Source organism: Actinia tenebrosa, unplaced genomic scaffold (genome assembly GCF_029948245.1).
Source record: "Actinia tenebrosa isolate PJP-AT-01 unplaced genomic scaffold, QUT_ActTen_1.0 PGA_scaffold9__36_contigs__length_13948895, whole genome shotgun sequence".
In the NCBI taxonomy this organism is placed as follows: Eukaryota; Metazoa; Cnidaria; class Anthozoa; order Actiniaria; family Actiniidae; genus Actinia; species Actinia tenebrosa.
In genome coordinates, this window is record NW_028292586.1 from 3,531,987 (window position 1) to 3,558,030 (window position 26,044).

At 37.8% G+C, this 26,044-nt stretch overlaps 2 protein-coding genes and 1 pseudogene across 2 annotated transcripts; 2 read left to right on the plus strand and 1 right to left on the minus strand.

Moving 5' to 3' along the window:
* The first annotated feature begins 9,317 nt into the window (after positions 1-9,317).
* Positions 9,318-14,714, plus strand: LOC116303527 (uncharacterized). Its single transcript, XM_089024851.1, has 8 exons — positions 9,318-9,500; positions 9,972-10,030; positions 10,604-10,744; positions 11,132-11,179; positions 11,848-11,889; positions 13,390-13,416; positions 13,608-13,691; positions 14,231-14,714. Exons 2-8 carry the CDS (start codon positions 10,010-10,012, stop codon positions 14,480-14,482), a joined length of 615 nt encoding a protein of 204 aa, XP_088880977.1. The 5' UTR covers positions 9,318-9,500; positions 9,972-10,009; the 3' UTR covers positions 14,483-14,714.
* A 6,850-nt stretch (positions 14,715-21,564) lies between these two features.
* Positions 21,565-23,073, plus strand: LOC148904505 (uncharacterized). Its single transcript, XM_089025281.1, has one exon. The coding sequence runs from the start codon at positions 21,946-21,948 to the stop codon at positions 23,023-23,025; it is 1,080 nt and encodes a 359-aa protein (XP_088881407.1). The 5' UTR covers positions 21,565-21,945; the 3' UTR covers positions 23,026-23,073.
* A 256-nt stretch (positions 23,074-23,329) lies between these two features.
* On the minus strand, positions 23,330-25,612 carry LOC148904506 (uncharacterized; annotated as a pseudogene).
* Between the last annotated feature and the right edge of the window lie 432 nt (positions 25,613-26,044).

Consider the following 26,044-nt stretch of genomic DNA (forward strand, 5'->3'; position numbering starts at 1 on the left):
AGGGATTGGTTGGATAAGAACCACCAAGACAAAATGCAGGTGGATAAGAACTTCGAAAATACGGACTACGCCTTTAGACTTTATGCACAGGTGCACCCCGACTTTAGGTTAAGAAAGCCTCAGTTCAAGAATTACTACCAGCCTTCTAAGAAACAAAAAGACAATGAGCTGGTATTCGTAGGAGTTGCAGGGCTGGCAGGAGGCGCGGCTTTGGCGTATTTAGTCTAAGCTGCGCTTAGCCTCTAGTGGCGCCTTTGGCGCCTAGAATATAATGATCGTCTTTTTGGAAAGCGACAAGAATGACTTTACCACTTACTTGAATCCTCCCATCAAAGCCCATAAGGTCCGGCTGGTTAGTTGCTCTTTGTACAATTCTTGGTATAACCTGATTGGGGGCATAGTTACTGAGCATACAGGAGGATCTAACTATCAAGCCGTATTGCTGCCCAATGGACATTACACGCCAATAACACTGGCCAAGGAATTAGCAAAACACGGTTATACTCTCACCACGGGATTGCCGCACGAAATGACCCTCAAACATAATATGCCAAACTATTCAGTAACTTTTGGAAAGTTTGACCCATTGGGATCTTTATTATGTGCCTCAGGCAAGACAATTACCGACACAGCCATACCTGTGAAATGGAAAGTCGCATCCTCTTACGAAGTCTATTGCGACTTGGTCCATAGTTACAACAATGGAGAAAAGTCTTCTCTCATGTCGAAGTTTCTGCCCAAAGGTAATCCATTTGACCCGGTAGAATACACTCCCATTTCTTTAAGCTATGACTTGTCTAATTTGGTAGAAAGCATAAACATCACCATTAAAGTGGACGGAAAGACGGTGGATTTTAACGGACGTAAGATCAAATTTGTTTTGGAATTCATATAATGGGTCGAACTGAGGACAAACTCAAGAGGATTTACTATGGACCCGAAGGCTATTAGAAAGGAGTGTCGGCCATCAAGAAACTCGCGACCGCGGCCAGGGTATCAGAAGAAACGGCCAAGAACTGGTTGAAAAAACAAACCCTCTGGCAGGTCTATCTTCCCGTGCCCAAGTACATTCCCAGGCCCGGCTTCACCGTAAATGCCCCCAATGACGTTTATCAGGCGGATTTGCTCTTCTTACCGCACGACAAGGTGCGAAGAAATACCTATAGATACGCTTTGACCGTAGTCGATATCGCAAGCAGATATAAGGACGCCGAACCCATAACCAGCAAGGATTCTGGGGAAGTCGCAGAAGCCCTAGGTAGGATTTATAAGCGCGTCTTGAAATGGCCCAAGCTGCTGCAAGTGGATGCGGGGACAGAGTTCATGGGCGTGGTTACTAAGACCCTGAAAGACCACAGCACTAACATTAGAAGAGCCAAAGCAGAGTACCACAGGGGTCAGAGCATTGTCGAAAGATTTAATAAGACCTTGGCCGAGCGTCTCTTTGGATACCAGTATTGGAAAGAGCTGGAAGATCCCTCCAATCGCAACAGGGAATGGACTCAGAGGCTCCCCCAGGTCGTCGCGGCTTTAAATAACGAGGCGGCCAGGGCTACGGGAATGAAAACCAGGGATGCCATAAAAAAGAAACACGTGGAGCACAAGTCCTACGTCAGAAGTTCGAGGGCGGTCTTCCCCCAGGAAAAGAGATTAGGCGATGTCACGGTCCGATATCTGTACGGACCGGGTGAATTAGAAGGAGGATCCAAAAGAGCTACGGATCCTAATTGGTCTTTGGAAACTTACCAGATTCAAAGTGCAATAGCTAAGAAGGGTCAGCCCATCTTGTATTATCTTCACGATGGTCCCACACGTGGGTTCGTCAAAGAAGAACTGCTTATTGTGTGATGTCCAAATGCTATCGTGTGCACGCCGTCATCACACATCCACCTCTTACCGTCAAATGCAGACAGTGACACCTTCTCCTGCGTGACATTATTTATTCGATGCTTAAATGACCGCAGGGAATTCATGTGATGTTTTTTGGGTACTTGACTCCTTAAAACATCCAAGTATGACTGGTGCGTAAGTTGTTTCTTTACCACATACTTTTTTACGCCTTTTGCTTTCTTATCCGCGCCGTCCTCCTTCAAAACGCTGTACATTTTAGGCTTTAAACCCACGTATTCCACTATGGGTTTACCGGACATTTCGTCCTTCATCTTACCAATTACTTTCTTATTCTTCACGGAGTGCAGTGGGTGGTCGCGAGGATATCCCGAAGTGTCATACTCATCCAAATCCTCTGCGTAGTCCTCGTAAATATCAGGGGTTTGCACCTCCATTATTAGGGAGTCGGTGTCCGTGTAAAGCAGGCGGCATTTATCACCGTACTTCGGTTTAAGCTTGTCATAGTAAAACTCGTACATTAGCAGCTTTGAAAGCTCCAGCACTGCAAACCCCGTATACACAGGCTTATTCAAAAGCAGGTTAGCTTTCTTCATGTGTATTACGAAGAAGTTCAACATGTCCACGTAACGTACAAAGCCTGGTTGTGACACGCACCTTTCAGCTTCCTCGCGGGTATTAGCAATACGTATGCTCACGCGCTTGCGAATGTTTTCCATTGTCTTTCCAAATACACTGTTATTCATTAACTTAAACAGGTTCTTCTCAAAGTCGTTTTTAGCTGCGGTTCGTTTTTGGGTATTAAAGTCAATGTAGGGCTGCATCCACGGCTCCTGCGTAAAATTCAATACTTGGTGTATCTTCTTCACGCGTAATCCATGGCGTACGTAAAACTGTAGGTTGCGGTAATGCACCACGTATTTATGCTTATCCATTAAATTTAGGGTTAGTTTTCTGTAGGGCTTGTAGTTTGGACACAAGCGCTTCTGTAGCGGTGATAACTGCTCAAATGGTATTTCAATTGCCTCGGGGGCAAGTGGGTAATCATCGTGTAAGTCATGTAATTCTGGAGGGTATTCCAAGTCCACCTCTAAGACGTATCCTTTAGAGCTATCAGGCTTTACGCGCATGTAGTAATCTATTTCGCGTGGTTCTACTCATTCGAAGTCCCTTACGGGAAGATATTGGGACATTGCCCACCCATAAAGATTGTTAGCATCCAGGTAAGATATGTAACTTGTGAATTATTAGCGCGCGCGTAACGTCTACTGGGCCCGCAAACACCACCACGGATGCCGTCTTCCATAAACCTGTACATCCCGTAGTCCGTTAACAAGTCCAGCTGCGCAGCTGTTTTCTTTAACAGGGCACTCCAAGAAAGCCCTGGCGCTGTGTAGAAGTTGGCTGGGTCTAACCCGTAATAAGATATCGACATTTTTCTAAAACTCTGAAATACGTCAGCTAGCAGTACAACGTCAGACAGCAGGTAGACGTCGTGGTAATCTCCTAAGTTCTTACATTCGTGTTTCTTCCATACTTCCTGTGCGTATGCATATTCAGCGTCGGATATCCCCGATTCTGTCAGGCTGCTGTAAAACGCTTCTTTAGGCAGCAGCTGCTTTTCTTTAAATCGCGCCCAGGAATCCATGTACTCATATGGATACACTCCTTTCCTTTCCGCGTCGTAATAATCTGAAATTGGTGAATCCTCGTTGTACTTTGCTAGGTTAGCAAGTGAGTCCGCCATGAATTGTTGGGAATCCAGGAATTTAAGTTTACCGATCGTTACGGACATATACCGTTCTTTGTTATTTGGTATGCACTTTACTTCGTGTCCCTCAACTCCTTGTAAGAGCAGGTGGGAATCGTACCCGCGAAGGTTGTGAAAGAACACGGGAATCTCCATCTCTGGATCCACGCGGTATCTACACTTCCAATGCGATGCGCCCTTGTATTCCCCGGTTATCTCACAACAGTCCATTACTTTATCCGTGTAGAAATCTTCTTCTAATGGCTCTCCACAGTGAAAACAGTGTGTGGAAGGTTTACCGGGTTTTTCTCCTTCTTTAGCATATCTACCGCATTTGAAGTGTGCTTCTCCTAAGTATGCACCGTTCCTATCCCACGCTTTCTTCACTCGACGACCATACTTCAACAAACCAAGGTTACATACGTGACATTCCTGTGCTGCGTGGTAATTATTCATGTTTTCTTTCGTAACTATGGCTTTCTTAGTCCTCGTTAGTCTGACTCTGATGTCTTTTTCTTCTTCCTCCAAATATTCTAAGAACTTCTTCGCTGCATTGGGTCCGCGGTAAATTACGGGTTGATCTGCTTCTCCATCACACCTCACTACGACGTATCCGAATGAGCAAATCTCGTGTAAGGCTGTCTTCCGGGTATGTCCGGCTTCTTCGTACTCTGGTGTTAACAACGACTCAAAGTCTGCGTAAATTACGTAAGGTACTCGGTTTTGTCTTTTATGGTCGTTATACTCTAAATGCTTGTCCTCCGGTAATTGAATCCTTTGTGCTGGCTCCTCTGTTCCTCGACAAATCTTATCGTGTTTCTTCAAGGCTTTTACATCCTTAAACGGTAGTAAACACACATCACAATAATACCTCTTATGCCCGTCTTTACTGTGGGAGGCAAACAGGCGACTTAAGGACTTCACCCACGAATAGTGCTCACCATGGTAGAATAAGTGTATCCGCGTGCCTTCGTTGTTTGAAATATGTAATGGTACGATGGTTTTCTCTCTGACACCATAAACATTTATTGCTAAGTCGTTCTTTTCCTCAAAGTCGGGTATCGCACGCAATTCCATCGGAAACGTTACGTCCGTCCAATCTAAGTCGTCGCTAGGATATTTCGAGGGTCTGAAGGCATTTTCCTTAACTGGATATAATGCGGACCTTATTGCCCACTTAAAACACTCATTATCCTTATTTCTGACACTTATTATAGCTTTCTTTCTTTCTATGAAAGTAGGTAGTGGTACGTAGGATCCTCCTCTAATCGGTGTGTAACGAGCAACATTCATAGTAGCATTTTCTATCCCCGTTACTGTCCAACCTGAGCCTTCTCGAGTATATTTCGCGACTGACTCCAATATCGGATCTACTTGCGAGAATAGCCTCTCATCCAAATCCATCGATTCCAGAATGGTTAGCGTCTTCGTGCGCAACCAAACTGTGTTTTCGGTGTCATCCTTAGCTAGGTTAACCTTCACTACAACGGAAACCTTAATGGCACCTAATTCCTCCATGCTACTCTCCACTAACCTTTTCATTCTTCCTACGTTGGTCTCCCAATACCTTCGTAGCTCTAATATAGAAGTACCTGGAAGTGTGTATGTTTTGAAGTTATATCGCGAGTCCATTGTATATATATGGAATATTTAATAGACATCATTACGAGCATAACTCATGTCGCACCTCTTCACCCGGCAAATACAGCGCTACGTCAGCGCGGTAAGTCTTCAGGGTCGTAATTTAAAAATTACTATGATTTTGAAGTTTACTTACTACGCGAATCTTAATGACGTGGGAAAAGCCTGTGTTTGGTGGGGTGAAGCAGGAGTGGTATGCCCTATACTACTCACAGCTTTTGGTGGTCACGCAATACCTGTCATAGGACAATGTTCTTTAATGTGTCAATTTAAGAACATCAAACAAATAGTCCAGTTTCAAGTCGTCGAAGCTGGGAAGTCACTTCTAGGATGCGAAGATTGCGAAACCTTACAGCTCATAACATTTAATGTTCATGAAATGGAAAGGAACACTGACTCAAGCAAGCTGATTGGACTCAGCAAGGAAGAAATCCTTAAGGAATACTCAACATGCTTCGAAGGATTAGGCCGGATATCGGAACCTTACCACATCAAGATTGACAGCTCAGTTAGTCCAGTTATACACCCACCAAGAAAACTACCGTCAGCGCTACGCGAAAAAGTGAAAGACGAACTAGAACACATGGAAAGAGCGGGAGTCATCACTAAAGTCAATGAACCAACTCCATGGGTCAACTCGATGGTCGTCAACGAAAAACGTTCCGGAAAGTTAAGAATCTGCATTGACCCCCGTGACCTAAACAAAGCTGTTAAGCGCGAACATTATCAACTCCCAACACAAGAGGAGATTACCGCGCGTTTATCTGGAGCCAAACTTTTTAGCCATTTGGATGCCCAGTCCGGATTCTGGCAAATTCCTCTAGACGAAGAGAGCTCACTCTTAACAACCTTCAACATACCCTTTGGTCGGTATCGCTTTCGAGTAATGCCGTTTGGGTTCGTGTTTGCTCAGGAGGTATTTCACAGAACTGTCAGTGAATTGTTTGCTGATGTAACCGGATGCGAGACAGATATCGACGACATTCTCGTTTGGGGCAGAACCTTGGAAGAACACGACAGAAACCTTAAAGAGACTTTGGATCGTGTTAAACAAATTAACATGACTCTAAACAAAGAAAAGTGCAAAATCAGATGCACTGAGCTCGTCTACCTCGGAGAGAAGCTAACAGCAGATGGAGTCAAACCTGACAACAGCAAGATCAAAGCCATCATCGACTACCCAACACCCCAGAACAAACAAGAGATTCAACGCCTACTAGGAATGATCAACTTTGTCGCCAAGTTCACTCCAAGAATATCAGAAACCACAGCGCCGCTCAGAGAACTTATACGGCGAGACGTCGAGTTCCACTGGAGCCATCATCACCAAAAAGCCTTTGAAGACCTCAAGAAACAGCTATCCACGTCAGACACTCTCCAGTATTATGATGTAACTAGGCCCGTTATTATCCAAGTCGACGCTTCACAAAAAGGACTCGGAGCTGCACTCTACCAAGATAAAGGGCCCGTCGCCTATGCCTCAAAAGCGCTGAATGAGACTCAACAAAACTATGCACAGATCGAGAAAGAACTGTTTGCTATAGTCTTTGGATGCAAACGCTTCCATCAATACATCTACGGGAAGACGGTAACCGTGGAGACAGACCACAAACCACTTGAAGCAATTTTCAAAAAACCACTATCCCAAGCTCCATCACGTCTGCAGAAAATGCTACTTCAGCTACAAGCCTATGACATCCATGTAAAATACACAAAAGGAACTGAAATGTACATTGCTGATGCACTGTCACGTGCATTTCCGCCGGAAGTCACCACGGAGGATTTCGAAAGAGAAATTCAAGACGAGAAGTACATACATCTTATGTCATGTGAGGCGTATGTCACTGACCGTAAGCTGCAAGAGATAAAGGAACACATTCAACGTGACATCACCATGCAAGCCCTGATCAAACAGATCAGGAGCGGCTGGCCCGAACATAGATCGTCAGTCCCACTAGTGTCTAGAGAATATTTTGCTTACCGCGACAGACTGACCGAGAATGAAGGATTGGTCTACGCTGGACATACAGTGTTAATACCACCAACACTCAGAAAAGATACTCTCCACAAGCTGCATCAGTCCCACCAGGGATCGAGAAGACTAAGCAACTGGCAAGACAAAGCATCTTCTGGCCGGGAATGTCTACCCAGATAGAAGACATGATATCCTCATGTCCGACGTGTCTGAGACACCGCAACGCCAATGCCAAAGAACCTCTACACGCACATGAGCTGCCACAACGGACATGGCAGCGCGTAGCAACAGACCTGTTCAACTGGAAAGGAAAACCCCACCTTGTAGTGATTGACTACTATAGTCGCTACCCAGAAGTATCAGAACTGAGGGATGAAAGATCAATAACAGTGATCAACAAAATGAAGTCCTTTTTCAGTAGACACGGTATTCCTGAAGAGGTTGTGTCAGACAACGGTCCCCAATACTCCTCAGAAGACTTCAAAGTCTTTGCAAACAACTATGGATTCATACACACATCTACTAGCCCTAGATACCCCCAGTCAGGTGGACTACATGAGAAGACAGTACAAACTGTGAAGCGACTACTCGAAAAGGCAAGAGAGTGCAACGAGGATCCCTACCTAGCCCTACTCCACTACAGGAACACACCAATCAATGGAGTCACACCAGCCCAAGCCCTTATGAGTAGAACCTTGAGATCTACAGTTCCAACAGCAGCAAAGAAACTACAACCATCTGCGCTGGACCATAAGGAGTTTATTGACAACAGAATAACTCAACAACACAGACAGAAGGCATACTGTGACCTCAATGCACAACCACAGCTTCCACCACTGCAAGAGAATGAGGAAGTCAGAATGAAGAAAACACCCGAAGCACCTTGGGAACCAGCTACAGTTGTAACTAAGCACCACACGCCAAGGTCTTATGTAGTAAAGGCTGATAATGGTACCCTCTACAGAAGGAACCGGCGACACTTAATGAAAATTAAGAGTCCAAACATTCTGGAGGAACCAGTAGAAGTCGACATTGAGGATACAACACCCACTTCCGATCCTGTACCTGAACAGAAACCAGAACCTGCCAAGATCGACACACAAGGTGGCAGTTGTAGCGTGTACCTGGTGGTTGTGTCCTCGATGGCAGAGATGTCTTTTGATCTATTGGCCAATAAGATGCGTTCTAGTATCTACCAATGATATTGCATGGTGATCGTGTCTTCGTATCGTCATCTCCCCTGGGGACCCGGGCTGGCAAGACTACGGACACGTTAACCACGCTACACTTACCAGAGAAAGTAGGCGGCTAGTCACAACTCTTGAAAATAATGTAAACCTCGAAGCACTCTCAAGAATAATTACCAGGTAATGTATTGTCTCTTTATCTGTGATTATTATAGACATAATCTTGAGCGTAACCTAAGTTAATGTTCCTTTTCGTTACGCCTTTCACTCTGATCAAGATGGAGGTGTGAAATCCTCGCTAGGTTAAGCTAGCCTGTTCGATATATTCGCTTTAGATTATGGAAAAAAACAACTAAAACTCCAAGTGGTTTACTTAGTTGAAGCATTATCTGAAATTCAGATTGTATTTAGATTTTATATTTAATATGGTAGGCCTCCTAAACAAGGGGAAGGATCGTCCCGGGTTGCGATTGTCTTGCTATTGTGTTTATGCTTTATAATCTCGATCTTTTGTCTACATCATCTTTTTTTTTTTTCAATTGAAGCTTATCAGAAACGATTTTCTAGTTCTTATATTTACAATCGAAAGTGGGTCTAATAATTCATATTGGAATCGAAGTGCTGAGTACTCAACGTGGACCAATACAATAGTTTGATAGCTTTCATTCAACATTTTATGAATTTTGTGTCAATACTATATGATAAGAACTCCCATGACTGATGTAGACATTATAAACTTAAATCTGCTATTCATACTATTTTTACGTTATCATTCCGGCATATATTGTCTTTGGAGGGAATTTATGGATGAAGTCCTGGTATAACACTGAGCCCATGAGCCAGAATCACATGCAAATGAACTACCTGTGTAAAACCAAACCTTTCTGGTTAGGAGGGTAACACAGGTAAAGCACGAATTGGAGTTTAGAAGTTGATTTTTATGGAGGGACAAAAACTGGAGGACCCAGAGATGAGCCCTCAAAGCACAGGAGAGTTCTTACAAATATCTTTGCTCTCTACAAAACCAAGCAAGGCAAGGCTCAAACTCAGGTTGCGTTGGTGAAAGGCAAGGCTCAAACTCAGGTTGCGTTGGTGAAAGGCAAGGAATTAAATAATGGCTGCTATAACACCCCTACTTCCCGCATATTTGATCTCACTAGCAGCTATATGTGGAATGAGAATAAATCAAGGCACAGCTTAAGTATGAGATTACCAAAATGCTTATACCACTTTTGCCTTGTATAAATTTATTAACCTATTACCATGGAAGGGCAGTTCAGCATTCCTTCATGTGTTTGTATCATGGCTGGAAGATTTCATTTATTATTTGAAATTTAAATTTGAGTTTGTTTTGAAACTACTAAAATGAAGGTCATAATCTTTAAATCTTAGCATTGGCTAGGAATTGGTCATTCAAATATTTGTGAATGGGGTTTTTGAAATAATAGCTGAAAACACTTCTTTGCACATCGATGTTTAACATTCGCTGTCTGCATAGGTATGAAAACCACAGCAATAGGCAACTAGAAATGAAGTAAGTTTATAATTATAACTTTTTCTCCATATCTAGAGGCTGAGAGCAGGATAACATGGCAGGACAACAAATTAATGAAACTACAAACAGTAGTGGTAAGTAGGAACTTTTTTCATTTAAGGGATTTCACATTTTTTTAAGGCTGCTGCCAAAGAAAATTTACTTGTTCACCTAGCTTCAAAAAATGAATAGACATTTTTGAGAGCTTAAGTGTGCTAAGGTCTGGCTTAGTCCCATATTTCCTGAAGCACATGTATTTCTGTTTCTCACAAAACGTATCAGATTTTACTGAAAATTTGCTCATTGGGTAGTTCCAGAAAATATCCATACCTATACCATGGGCGACACCGATTTTCTTACCCCCTAGCTTTTGGAAATTCCAAAACGGCTAAAGGCCCCTGGCCAAGGAACTCCTTATTTGTTTATCCCCCCCTGTTCCCATGGGAATTCCATGTCACTATATATACCCTTAGAATTATTAAATAGCTTACTATGAAAGAGATTGTTGCCAATTCTTTGCAAGAAGAACTGAGATGAATCAGGGAATGGAAGTCGAAAAGCGAAGTGCATATATTACAAAACTTTGTTTAGAGGTCTTAAAACTTCAAAATCATAAAAACAACAACAAATACTCTTGTTCTTTTCATAACTTATCATCAATATTTAAAGTGCACCTAAACCCTGATACGATACTTTCAGTATTGATTGTACATGGTCATGGTGTTGTCACCTTAGACAGAAAGCGGGCAAAAGCTTTCATTGGGAACAAGTTATCCCATGCCAGAAAGCCAAGTGCTTACAAAGGCAAAGTAAGAAAATGTTTTGTCTATTAAATACTTTAGAGTGGTTGGGGTATCATTACTATGTATACTTTGATTGGTCCAGAGTTTTATGTTGTCAGAGTACAGATGTACACATTATAATATGACAATCATGGTTATTTCAAACAATGAGCTTCCTTTCAGTTGCCATGCTGCACAGAAAAAAGTAACTAATAATTTTTTTGATTTTATTTTTATATAAAATAATTGCTTTATTTAACTTTTCTGCGCATTAAAGAAAAACGATAAAAAGTCATATACTCAAATCAAATTGTCTTTTTTCGCACCACATTTTTAAGCCATCTGTGCATCTGGACGAGTGCAGACTTAATACAAGATGTACATGCAATCTGCTTATCTTATTTTTTTTTATAGAACAATTACCACAGCAAAACTAGGGGTACGTCTAGTGGAAAAACCAAGGTGTGCAACATTGTAGTCTGTCATAGATATAACCTTTTAAAATGATATATAGATCAATATATGTTTTCTAAAAAATGACCCGTCTGTTGATTTTTGAATTATGTACAATTATTGCAAAACAGCCTGTGAATGTACATTATAACCTTAAACATTCAGTGACTATTAGGTATATTTTTCCATTGTCTATATAAAGAAAATTTCTTTTCAATTTATTTATTCAAAGCCACATTACGTACGTGTATTACAAGCCCTTGTTATCGAGCATTTTCATAAATGATATCAATAAACAAATTAATATTTATTTGTTTATTTACATAACTTTATCCATGACAATTATCTAATTTCCAAAGCTATATTGGAAGGGGTAAGCACAACAGAGATTGGCTCCAAATTAAATGCACCCTAACGAAAAATTAAATTACATATAGCAAAAAAATACGAATAATGATAAACTCTAGTGAAAAAATCAGGTGAAGATTTACCAATTATACTTAGATGTAATTTAAAGGCTAAGATTATGGCAAAAATTAGTCTGATCTATTTTTCATTAATTACATCTTAAGTAATTCTAAAGTAAGGGGCAGTTAAGATGAGGATATCAGTAGTACTAGATCTAGGATTTTGTAATCATAATATTCAACTATAAACATTAAATTTTGTCTTTAAAGGTGGTGTCAGCTCAGGATACCCTGAAGAAAAGAAATCTTAACGTAAGTTTATTGGTTCAGTATCCTTGAAAATATTGTCTTCCCTATGTAATCAACCAACATATGCACAGCCCCCTGCCTTTGTTTTGTGTTAACCTACATAATTTATTATTATCATTATTATTATTATCGTTATTTTAATAATATGTTTTTAAATATTATTATAATATTCATAATAATAAGTATAAAAATAATTATTTTTATTTTTATTATTATTATAATTGTATCATCACTTTATAATCCCATAGCAACTATTGTATTATTTTCAATTTTCAAATTTCTTTCCTGTCCAAATTAAAGATTAATCTGGATGGCTTCCATTCGCATTTTTTGTATCTGCCAATCAAATCTCAGGGGAAACAATAGAAATTGACTTTGAGCCAATCAACGCGACATCTGCTTACGACCGGCCGGCCTTTGTTTACTTTTTTTCGATTTTTTTTCCAAATGGTGGAAGTTGTTAAATTGGGATCTTCTTTTTGAAGACCTTTTTAGCGTTAAAAAACGATGATATAATTAATCTGCAATAGTATTACATGTCTGTCCAATTTGGAAATAATTAAATTAAAAAAATCCTTGAACTGCCAAATATTGGACTCGGCCTATCGGCCTCTTCCAATCTTGTCAGTCCTCTGAATTTTTTTCATCCAATTATTTTCAAACAGGACAGCATGTATGTAATCCTATTACCTATACTTATTAGTATTATTATTGATAATATAATTAATAATTATTATTTTATAATAATAATAATAATAATAATAATAACAACATATCTTTTATAAAATTTAACAACTTTCTTTGTTCTATTACTGCTATGGGTGTCCAACTTTAGCCACCTCTACAGAGTTTTTTTACGAAATTAATACAAGCACTAAATTTTTCCTCAAAAATTCAGATAAAATGCAATCTTAAATATTATTATTTAGAACTCTTAGAAAAGCTATCATAGAATTCGAAGGCTCTATAACTAGATTTACATATTGTAGTAATGTAATTAGGCACCATCCACTGTTTTCTCTAAAAAAAAAACATCAAGCAGGCTTTGAACAAAAACATCTCAAATGCCCTTAGTAAATACCAAAAGATTTAAATTCAAAATAGTTTCGTAAATAGACTACTTTTTAAATATAATTTAGCAGTACATGCAGTCTTAGCAGTCAGTTTTTTGTTAACTTAACTTTTATCATATATATTTGCTGTAATTATTACTATAGGTTTTTAGATCTTCATAGATTTTTTATATGATTTTCTTACTATTGTTGTAACCTTCAATATTTTGTTTATTGATTGAGTAAAGACCCATTGTTATTATCATCATCGTCATTATTATTATTTGAGTATTCATTACTATGCTACTATATTGAAAATCATAAATTATATTATTTGAAAAAATAAAAAGGTGGCCATATGATTGGATGCACACGTCTATCCTTATAGCTTCAAGATTGCTTTTTACTATATATGAATATGATTATGAACAGACCATTTTATTTCTTGTAGGAAACATGTCAAGTAGAGAATAATGAGGTATCAAATTCAAATTACAAAGAAATTGGAATATTTTAATCTGTGAATCTTTATATAAGGCGATAAACAATGATTAATTTTGTATAAAATGTTAATTAATCAGTTGCAATATTCTTTTAATTTAATTTTTTTTTTACATCAACGATTTTCAATTATGTTGTGAATGTTTGATATTTTCATTTTTATTACAGCAACATGATGGGCAAAGTGACTACTTCGAAAGAAGAGAGCAAAGGATAAAGGAAAACAAGTTGGAAATGTGGAAAATTGGCCTGGTAAGATAATATTTATTTAGTCAGCATATAGTTGAGTGGTCAGAGCATTGGTTTCACAGCCCTGTGGTCCAAGGTTCCATTCCCACTCTGGCCACTAGATGGCATTGTATTTGTTAATTGGGTCCCTGTTTGGACAAAATACAATTTCTCTGCCATGCTTTTTAAATAGTGAGCCAACTGGTTTGTCTCCTAGCCAGTTGGGATTTTTAACAATATTATGTTTATATTATGGTTTCTAATTTGTCTCTCCAAATTAGCTCTTCAAGAGCTAAATACATTGAGATGTAAATAAAGTGGATTTATTTATTTAAAATCTTTTTATTACTTCAACAACATTTGATTTGATCTTCTAGCTTTCTGGTGAAGCCCAAGGGTAACAACGATTAGACATGTGTATATAATATATATCTCTACATACGCATTACTTACAAAAAATGTTATCAACAATATTGTATATGGGCACCCATGCATTGCATGTAACATATTATTGTTGTTCTGATGTATTGGAGATACTTATTGTTTCCTTTTGTTTATTTCAGCTTACCAAATCAGAGGCAACAATTGTTGCAGCTCTGTTCTTCTTGGGAATACCAAAATTGCAAGATGTGCAAATGAAGGTTTTGAAGCAAGCTTGCTTAAACAACAATGTCCCCTTCACAAAACTCTCCAAGAAGAACCATTTGTGTGAACTTCTTGGGGAGTTTTTATACGAAGAAGAAATAAGAAGAAGAAAAAATGACGATGAAGGTTTTACTTATAGTAACCTTAAATCCATGATCACAGATATCTGAGTCTGAGTTCACAATTTTATTTTATTGCTGCTTTTTTACCAGTTTTTCCATGTGCATCCCTAGGTAGATTGTAGAATGACAGCAATTTTTGGGTCAACTGAATGCTCTGAAACATATTTTTTTATGATTGTTGTGCGATGACAATTTTCTGAAAAAAGGTTGACATAAATAGCACATGAAATTCATATCTGCGCAAATGAAAAAATCCACAAATTAAATGCTTTCTTCTGAGGTCTGAGTCTTCTGCGAATATTAATGGAAAAGATATTTGAACATCAGCTATATGTACATGTCACTTGTACAGCTATGATCTAGACCATTTTGAACATCACCAATAATAATACTGTTGAATGGAAACATCATAAAATTATTTAAGATACTTTTTCAAATTTCTCATGTTAAAATGTTTTTTATCTCTGGACAACAATATTGTATTTATATATGTGTATGCAGTCAATGTATTTAGCAATATATTCTTGTATGCATTAATAAATGTTAATTTAATTGCAATAAAGTAAATTTTTTTACTAGCAACCAAGCACTGTTCTGTTACTTGTAACTTTAGATTTCAAAGAACATCACATAAATTCACGAATAATATCACAAAAATTATATTTACAAAAAATGTCACAGTTAGAGTGCTTGCACTAAACCCGTGAAACAAGTACTTAACAATTTTTAGTACTAAATAGTGATAATCAAACAATAGGAAACAAAGGATTCTGTATGAACTGCCTGTATGAACTGCGTGCACTCTATTTACAAACAATTTATAAACAATATGAAAGAAATTTACAAACAATATGACTTAAATTTACAAACAATTTACAAACAATATGAAAGAAATTTACAAACAATATCACAGTAATTTACAAACAATTTACAAACAATATGAAAGAAATTACAAACAATATCACAGTAATTTACAAACAATTTACAGTTAAAAAATAGTATGTAAAAGTACATTTAGTATGTAAATGATGATTTACAGTGTATTTACAGATTATTTCCATAGTATTTCCATAGTATGGAAATTAATTGATTTTTCCAGTGTATGCGCCTGATGATGACTAGCATTAGAATGAATGGCAGCTTCAAATCTTTCTATTGGTTTTCATAGATGACATGTGATTGTGAAAGCGAACTTTATGTAATTTTACTTAAAAATACATGACATTATTGGAAGTACAAGAACTAAATTTGTTGCTTGATATTGGATGTAGGATCTGTCAGCAGCAGCACTAGGAAACCTAGCTGGATGATTCAATCATTCAGTGGCAAAATTATTACAAACATCGCACTCTCTGGAACAGCATGATAAAAACCCGCAATAGAGTCCTGGGATTTGGGTAGACAGTGATTAAAACATATAAAAACACTGCAAAACGACTCTAAAACTGCAGTGGAAGAAGAGGAAAATAAAATCGAAGTTGTTTTAAATTCAGCATCTTGTGATAAAGGAAAAGACAAATGCTAGTTAAGGCGACGAATTACGGGAAACAACATAATAATCCAACTGGTCGTGCAACATTGTTGCGTTGCAAGTGGTAGAGCGTTTGCTCTATTTCCTCTCACCTCGCAATTTAATTGGAACGCACAACATATCTTTGTTTGCAAAAACGTGTTGCAAAAGGTATAAGTACTACGACTTGCAACGCAACAACGTTGGTTTTAGAATGAATGAACAGATTGACTTATACCCTTATATCTGTTTCTCTATTCGTTTTTTTAAATTTTCTTACACTCCCATTTAAAAACATGCTACATAGCGACAATTTGGGAGAGGGGGAGGATCCACACTGCAGAAATCTACTATTTGCCTACGCGCAAAGAGACACAGGTGTTTTCTTTTTTAATCATTTCACCTAACCTCAGAACACCCCAGCTCAAGACGACTCCCCTGACCTCAAATCAACTCATCTCATCCTATTTCATTATTCATCTCATCTGATCTCGTCTGATCTGATCTCTTCCTATTTCATCTCATTTCATCTCATCCCATTTCATCCCATCTCATCTCATCCTATTTCATCTCATCTCATCTTTACTCAAACGATCACCTTATTTGTCTCATCTCATCTCACGGCTCTCACCCATCTCATCTCACCATCTCACCTCATCTCCTTATCTCATTTCACCTTATCTCTGCACCTTTCCTCATCTCATCTCCGCCAACCTTGTCTCATCTCATCTCACCTAATCTCATCTCAAATGATCTCCTCATCTCATCTCATTACATCACATCTCATCTCACCTTACTTCATCCATGCACCTCACCTCACCTCCTTATCTCATCCCCACTGCAGAAATCTACTATTTGCCTACACGCAAAGAGACACAGGCGTTTTCTTTTTTAATCATTTCACCTCACCTCACCTGATCTGATCTCATCCTATTTCATCTCATCTCACCTAATCTTATCTCATCTCAAATGATCTCGTCATCTCATCTCACCTTATCCCATCCCATCTCGTCTCATCCTATTTTATCTCCTTATTTCATCTCATCTCACTAGTCTTACCTCATCTCACCTTATCTGATCTCATCCTATTTCATCTCATCTCACCTTATCTCATCTCATATCATCCCATCCTATTTCATCTCATTTCATCTCACCTCAGCTCAACACGACTTCCATGACCTCAAATCAACTCATCTCATCCTATTTCATCTCATCTCACCTAATCTTATCTCATCTCAAATGATCTCGTCATCTCATCTCACCTTATCCCATCTCATCTCGTCTCATCCTATTTTATCTCCTTATTTCATCTCATCTCACTAGCCTTACCTCATCTCACCTCATCTGATCTCATCTCACCTGATCTGATCTCATCCTATTTCATCTCATCTCACCCTATTTCATTTCATTTCATCTCACCTCATCTCCTTATCTCATCTCACCTAATCTTATCTTTCTCATCTGAAATGATCTCCCCATCTCATCTCACCTAATCCCATTTCATCTCACCTCATCTCATCTCATCTCACTTAATCCTATCTCATCTCAAATGATCTCCTCATCTCATCTCATCACATTACATCTCGTCTCATCAACCCAGCTCATCTCCTTATCTCTGCACCTTTCCTCATCTCATCTCATCCTATTTCACCTCATTTCATTTCATCTAACCTCATCATATCTTATCTCATCTCACCTAATCCCATCTCATCTCATCTCACCTAATCCTATCTCATCTCAAATGATCTCCTCATCTCATTACATCTCATCTCATCTCACCTCACCTCAACTTATCTCCTCATCTGAACCCGTCTCATTTCACCTCATCTCATCCTATTTTATCTCCTTATTTCATCTCACTGATCTTGCCTCAACTCACCTCACCTAATCTCATCCTATTTCATCTTATCTCATCTTATCTCATCTCAAATCACCTCATCTCAAATCACCTCATTTCATCTAATCTTATCTCAAACGATCACCTTATTTGTCTCATCTCATCTCACCTCATGGCTCTCACCCATCTCATCTCACCATACCATCTGACCTCACCTCATCTCATTGTCTCATCTCATCTCACCTTATCTCTGCACCTTTCCTCATCTCATCTCCCCACCTCATCTCCTCCAACCTTGTCTCATCTCATCATCTCAACTAATCCCATCTCATCTAATCTTATCTCATCTCCTCCAACCTTGTCTCATCTCATCCTATTTCATCTCATCATCCCATCCCATCTCATCCTATTTCATCTCATCACATTACATCTCGTCTCATCATCCCGACTCATCTCATCCTATTTCATCTCATCTCACCTCATCTCATCCTATTTCATCTCATTTCATCTCACCTCATCTCATCTCACCTCATCTTATCTCATCCTATTTCATTTCATTTCATCTTACCTCACTTCACCTAATCTTATCTCACCTCATCTCAAATCACCTTATTTCATCTAATCTTATCTCAAACGATCACCTTATTTGTCTCATCTCATCTCACCTCATGGCTCTCACCCATCTCATTTCATCTTACCATCTCACCTCATCTCCTTATCTCATCTCACCTTTCCTCATCTCATCTCACCTGATCTCCTCCAACCTTGTCTCATCTCATATCATCTCACCAAATCTTATCTTATCTCAAATGATCTCCTCATCTCAACTCACCTCAGCTCATCTCATCACATTACATCTCGTCTCATCTCACCTCGATCATCTCATCTCACCTCACCTCATCTCATCCTATTTCATCTCATTTCATCCCACCTAATCTCATCTTATCTCATCTCATCTAATCTTATCTCATCTCAACCGATTCCCTCATCTCATCTCAACTGATCTCTTCATCTCATCTCACCTAATCTTATCTCATCCTATTTTATCTCACCTCATCTCCTCCAACCTTGTCTCATCTCATATCATCTCACCAAATCTTATCTTATCTCAAATGATCTCCTCATCTCACCTCATCTTATCTCATCCTATCTCATCTCACCTCATCTTATCTCCTCTCACTTCATCTCTTCTCACTCAATGCATATAATTTCATCTCATCTCATCTTCTCATCTTATCCTATCTCAACTTGTCTCCTCTCACCTCACCACTTCTTCTCTTACTTCTTCTCATTTCACCCAATGCATATAATTTCATCTCATTTTTATCTCAGCTCACCTCCCATATTTTCTTTAGCTAAAGATCCAATATATTTTCCAGTCACTCAGGAAATCAAACCATTGGTAATGAAGCATGTTAAAAGAGGGTTGGGTAAGAGGCAATTACAAATTATTTTGGGGAATCCATTTTGGTGAATGAATATTATTATTCTGAGAAAGAATCTGAGAATCTTAAATCAACTACTAAATTCTTATTTGATCTTTCCTTAAATTTTCCTTAAATTGTTGGTGATTGGTGGATCTTCTTAATATGAAGAATTTTACCTGACCCTCACCCTCACCCCAACCGTACGTAATGAACGTAGTGTAAGGATAAAAACTGGCAAGATTGATCCCAGTGCATTTCCAGGACCAGAGTCTGTAATTACATAATTATACAAATGTCTTACACAAATGGCAAGTATAGCACAAAGAAAGTAACATTATAGTAAATGTATCTAAAGACATTCATTTTGAACTTTATATTAGTTTTCAAACCATAGTTAATAGAGGGGAATGGTTAGGAAACCTATTGTTATAAGTCTTTGTTCAGTTTTTTCAAGCGTGACCGTGCACAATATTTTGTTTCATCATTGTTTTACTCTTCTTGGCGATGGCTGAGTGAATAGACCAAAATCTTTCTTTTGGCTGCTAGTTCAAAATACTCAAAGAATTATAAGAGATATTTGAATATTCCTTACAATTATCACTTAGACAAATTTTATGTTTAATAATTTTGCAATTTCGGATGAGCATAAATCAAACGTTGTGCACGGTCAAGAACGGTTCAATATCAAAAGTGAAAAAAGACCTATAACAATAGGTTTCCTAACCATTCCCCTCTATTAACTATGATCAAACGTTTTGAGGCAAACACCTCAATGTTGGCATGTACAGCTCTTAGTAGAAATAGGGGGTGTTTAGTAATTATGATTTCTTTAGGGGAGAATATATTATTTTGACAGTGGTATATATTTATTGATGATAGTGCCATGTATAAAATATACTTCTTATCAAATATACTTCTTGCCATGGATACTTATTAGCAAGAATGTAGTATATACTCAGAGTGACATAAGCTTCTGTTATTTATGTGCCAACCAGACACCGATTGGATGATAAAACAAATGAAAACCCTTGACATATCATCACAATGCTTTTGTTCAAACATAGAGTAGCGCCAGTATCTTTATACTCTCTCATCGTCGCCATAATTTAAGTATTACTACAACCACAATCTTTTTGGGTGAATAATTTTTTTGGAATATTAATAGACACCTCTGTAAAAGGAAAGCCTTAAAAATTGGACAATTCAACAAAAATTCATTAATTTTTTTGTTATGTCATACCAGGTGCCATAGATCCTTTTAATAAAATAGTTTTGTTTTCTGCACTTGATGTTTAATTTATTCTTTTGAAATGTGTACGATGCCAATGCAATTGCAAAAATTAATTTGAGGTTAACTTTTTTGCTTATGAAAGGCAAGCATGGAGAAATATTACTGCTTTAAATCTCAATTTCCTTTTATCTGATAACAAACTCCTTAATCACGAAACAGAAATTCTCTTTCTAATGTTTCAAAAGTAAGATGGCTGGTATCATTGTATAGGATGAGTGAAAATCAGTTCTGAAAATAAATAACTGAATATGAATAAATCAAGGTAGTTGTCATTGCTTGCACATGCAACTTGATTGCAGCAGGTGGCAAGATCCTCGGTGTACCCTCCCATGCATCTAGCTTCAGTAAAAAATCCAAAAAATATACTTTTTTTAGATCATTCTATAAATGAAGAATAAGCAAAAACAATATTAATATTTCATGAAAAAGAAGCAGTCTACCAACACAAGATTTAATGAATAATAATCATTATCATTACTTTTCAATCGAAATGGCTCAATGGCATCCCCAAGAGTTAATTAGCGATATTGTCATTTAAATTTTCAGTTGATGATTCACTTTTTACAATAAACTGCTAAAATTCTGTGTGATGGTGCTAGGTCTTTGTGAGGGGTTTTTCTACCACAGCATGCAATTGTTAAGAATTCAATCAAAACCCAGCAGGCAGATAATCTATATTAAAGTTTGGAGTCTGGATATTTGAAGATGAATTCATGAATGGATTCTGTGCATGTGATCCATTTTGACTGTAAATATCATTTTTATTTACAGTACATAAGAATGGTTTAACTTTTGAACATAACATAAATCAAATCTGATCCAACAGGAATCCAAAATGGCGGGCGAATTCGACAGCGCAGTGAAGTAACTTTAAGTTCCCAAACAGTCAGTGCCTATAAAATATGATATCGGTTCGATAGTATGGTTTACACAGTTTTTAATATTAAATATAGTAGTTGTGAACATGAATCTAACATGAGAGAAGTAGATATAACTTAGCTTGCCGTACGTTACCTCAACTCTAGCTCAGTGCCAATTAATTCTAAAGTGGTACGTATAAGTCAAACCAACTCATAGTTAAAGTAAAACCAGATACAACCTCTACTTGCATTATTATGGCAGTTCCAAAAATCCTCAGTATACCCTCCTTCGTATAATAGAGAGCTTACGAATCGACGACCGTTTGCACGACGACGACTTCTAGTGACGTCACCAACTAGGTTGGCGTCGTAAGTGGCGTCGTAATAGAATTTAGCTTACGAAGGTAGCACGACGGCATGCCGAAAACGCGCGTGCGCGTCTACATTAATTTCCCGCCAAAAGGTTTCAATTTAATTTTCATCGTTTTTTTGAGACTTGTGACTGTTGTTTCTTTGTTTTTATGTTTGACTCGTAAAATTTAACAGTTTTCTTTTGAAACACTCTATCCTTTGTTTCCTTGTTTACATGCCGAACTTCAGAGAGACGAGACTTTGTATTTTACATGCTTACCGAAAAGGATTTATTAAGAACAGAGAGTTTGTTTTACTTTACGATGCCTATACTTCAAAAAACCCAGATTTTCCCTATTGGAACTATGACCGTTTTGAGCTAGACTTGTTAACAGATGATGAATGCAAGGCCCAATTTCGATTCTTCAGGCAAGACATCTATAAACTTGCTGAGGAGCTCCAATTACCAGATGAAATTGTAACATACAATGGCTTGGTAGTTGGATCAATTCCTGCTCTATGTATTTATCTGAAACGTTTTGCTTACCCTTGCCGATATGGAGATTTGGTTCCTCACTTTGCTAGACCAGTTCCTGAACTTTGTATCATTACTAATCACATGATTGACTGGATCTATAACCGCTGGCATCATCTACTTACAAGGTACAATCATACTCTTCTCTCCCCGGCAAATATTGTTTTGTATGCTGATGCAGTTCATCAGTCAGGTGCAGCTTTGGACAACTGTTGGGGGTTTGTAGATGGAACGGTTCGTCCAGTGTGTCGTCCTGGTAGGAACCAGCAAATTATATACAATGGACACAAACGTGTGCATTCAATCAAATTTCAATCTGTTGCTCTACCGAATGGATTAGTCGGCAACCTTTTTGGTCCAGTAGAAGGCAAACGTCACGATAGTGGTATGCTAGCCTCTTCTGGTTTACTGCAAGATCTCCAAAGATTCTCTTATAACCCAATTACTGGCTCAACGATGTGCATATATGGAGACCTTGCTTATCCTTTACGACCACAGCTACAAACTCCTTATAGAGGTGCAGTACTTACACAAAATCAACGAGATTACAACAAATCTATGAGCTCTGCTAGAGTCTCAGTAGAATGGATTTTTGGGGACATAATAAACTACTTTAAATTTTTGGATTTTAAGAACAACCTTAAAATAGGTCTAAGCGCAGTTGGCAAGATGTACATAGGATGTACCCTAATGCAAAATGCACGCTCAATTTTGTATGGATCTATTACTTCACAGTACTTTGTTATCGATCCGCCTGCCCTACATGATTATTTCATCTAATTGATTAAGTAATGTTTTACCCTTGATAGCCAAGTGAATAAGAACAGTGAAGACCAGTAGTCTATGGTTTTTATTGATATCTGGCAAACAAAATTTCCAGCTGAATAAAAAATGTGGCTATAATCAGTAATAACTTATTATAAAAACAAATGTCATTTTAAGTCAATCAATTTAAGGCAAATAATTTTGTCAAAATTAATTTTCTACCAATTGACAATTAAGATGTTCCATTTCATTCAAAAATGCAATTCAATTACTTGATTGTAAATTAAAAAAATCGAAATCGAACAAATCGTAACTGAATCATCAATGAAAAGGCATGTATACTTTACTTGTCTTTTTTCAACAGCTCATGAAATACCTGAGCTTGGGTATTTTGCTGATTCATGACATTTGCATGAACATTTGAAACTGTTGTTGCTGGGTTTTCATTTGATCTTGGACCTGCCTTACCATTTCCTGCTGTTGCTCAAACATTCTTTGTTGTTCAACTTTCGCTCTTTCTTCCTGCTGCTTCTTTATTTCCAACTCTGCCTTTCTTAACTCGAATTCTTTCTCAGTGGATTCTTTTAGATATTCCATGGCATCATTTTGTTTCCTTCTCTTTTTTGGTGTGTCACTGCCATCTTTCTTTTGTTGCGAGAGGCGTTCCATTGCCTTGTTTCTCATTTCCTCTGCCAACTCCTTATTTTTCTCCATCTTCTTTTTATCTTCCTCTGATGATTTCTCGGCCAACTCCTCCTGCTCATCTCTTAACTGAATGTAGTTTTCCATAATTTCATCCAGCTCGGTTTTTTCTGGAGAAATCCCAGATGCGCTTTTTTCGGTCCTTTCTTTCTTCTTAAGGTGACTGCCTACTTTTGGAAATTGATTTAAGCTTTTTTTAAAACTTCGATTTTCCTAATTGAAATTTAATGCTGATTCCAAATCTGGAAAGAAAAATAGGGTGTCCCGAGCTTGTTTTTGAGATAATCAGCATTTAATGGAAGCCTACGCACGAGCTTTTGGAGTAAAAATTGCGCCACCGGAAGTGATAAGAAAAAAATTAAGATTCATAAGATAATAGTTATTTGCAGACTATATGATTGCACGAACGAAAGCTAGTCAATCCTTCTACAATAATACATGGAAATTTTCGACAAAAAGAAAGAGAGATACATTGATTTGTCATATTTTGTAGTTTCGGTGCTCTTAAAAAATCTCATAAAGTCAAACAAAAATCCCTACAAAAATCTATTTTTTCACGTGTTCCTGATTTAAACTTTTCCTAAAATGTTGATATAACCTAGATTTTTAGGAGTTTTTTCGAATGAGCTATCAAAAAATATAGAGTCCCGTGCAAAATTTGAGGGTTTTGCCCTGTTGAAGCTCAAAACGCGTATGGTTCTTCAATAAAATATTGTAGATTTTTCAGCGGTTTTTGAGCGCGCGCACATCGTGGGCTCAAATCGAACGTTCAAAAGTAGGCAGCCACCTTAAATTCCCTTTCCATAATTTTCATCCTGTCCCGAATGGCCTTCTGAGAAACAGTAAATGTAGGTTTCTCTTGGCGACTGTTTAGACTCTCTGCGATTCTGTCTAGGCAGTTTCCTCGTTCCCGGCTCCCTGCTTTGAACTTCCACAACTCAAAAAGCATCATCTCTCTTCCTAGAAAAACATCGTGATCACTTGACCATTTCATTTGTGAAATCCTATTCAAAAAAAAAAGTATTACAAATTATAATGGAATCAACAGAAAAGTTTCAGTGCACAATTTTCTTTAGTCTTTGTTTGATTTGTTTTTTGTTTTTGGAGGAAGATTTGTTTGTTTGTTATTTTTTGTGTGTCTGTGTGTGTTATGTTGTTGTTATGTTTTCCCTTTGACTAATTATTTCTATTTATCTCAATGATAAAAATATTTTTACACCGGCTTACACCAAACAAGGCACATGTCTTAAAGTGGTTTAGCTAATCAGGTTTTTAGAAATATCTGCAAACACTGAACAACCTTTTTGGTGAAATAAGCTTAATGCATGTAAACTATCCGACATCTTGCTCTGAGCATATTTTAGATCGTTTGATTTTATTGCAGGCCGTTATACTAGCTTCTCAATCTTTTAATAAAACACAGTTTAACTAAACACCGTTTTGATGTGAACGGGGTTGTATTGCTCATAAGCTTAAACTTGTAAGCTTAAATATAAATAACAAATTATTTTTCAAACTGACTGTACATTCATTGAAAAGTTCAACTTTTAATAAGTAGGGCCAGCTGTATTTCAGTAAAAGAAGTTACTTATCTCATTACCTGAAGCACCAATAACATTTATTAAGGAATATAAAGAAGAAGCAATGTAAATGCAATGTAAGATAAAACGTATTTCAATTCAAAGGCGAAAACTAAAAAAACTGATTGCTGCATTCTAGCCCGGCATTTATAAGCCAATTTAAAAAAGTTGAATGAGATATTCACTCTTATATATTCAAAAGTTCTTCTTTTCAGTCTAATCAATGACTGTTATCGTAATTATCTCAAATTTATCTCGATAAAACCAAACCTACTTTGTGTTGTTGGCTGCCATGATGACTGGATAATCTTCTGGCTTGTAAAACTAGGCAAAGAAATATGAAAACCTTCACATTAGACTATAAAAGGAATAAAAAGCGAAATTTTACAAATGCTACATGGTTTTCAAAGATTTTTGATTAAAAAAACTCGAAAATATATAAGTAAAATACATCACATACCTTGAGGTGTAGGACGACGTCAAATTACTGCTTTAGAGGTCGTCGTCGGTCTGAAGACGACGGTCCACATGACGTCACTTCCTGCTGCGCATGCGTAGTAACGGTGTTCTCATAAACGGCGTCGTCGTCGTGCAAACGGTCGTCGATTCGTAAGCTCTCTAATTCCTCAAAGACACGACTGCCACGAACTTTTGGTTCCCAGTCTTAACCGTGTGTAGCCTCAATAAATCATATGATATGATTGGCCCCATGTACAGCGTGACGTCAGAGGTCATGTCTGCCATATAGGACA

What these genes read in the sequence shown, in the direction of transcription:
- LOC116303527 (XM_089024851.1), top strand. Translation starts at nt 10,010, where the DNA reads ATGAAACTACAAACAGTAGTG. An exon ending in CAAGTGCTTACAAAGGCAAA is followed by an intron (nt 10,745 to 11,131) that starts GTAAGAAAATGT and finishes TTTTTTTTATAG; the next exon opens with AACAATTACCACAGCAAAAC. An exon ending in GTCAAGTAGAGAATAATGAG is followed by an intron (nt 13,417 to 13,607) that starts GTATCAAATTCA and finishes TTTTTATTACAG; the next exon opens with CAACATGATGGGCAAAGTGA.
- LOC148904505 (XM_089025281.1), top strand. Translation starts at nt 21,946, where the DNA reads ATGCCGAACTTCAGAGAGACGAGACTTTGTATTTTACATGCTTACCGA.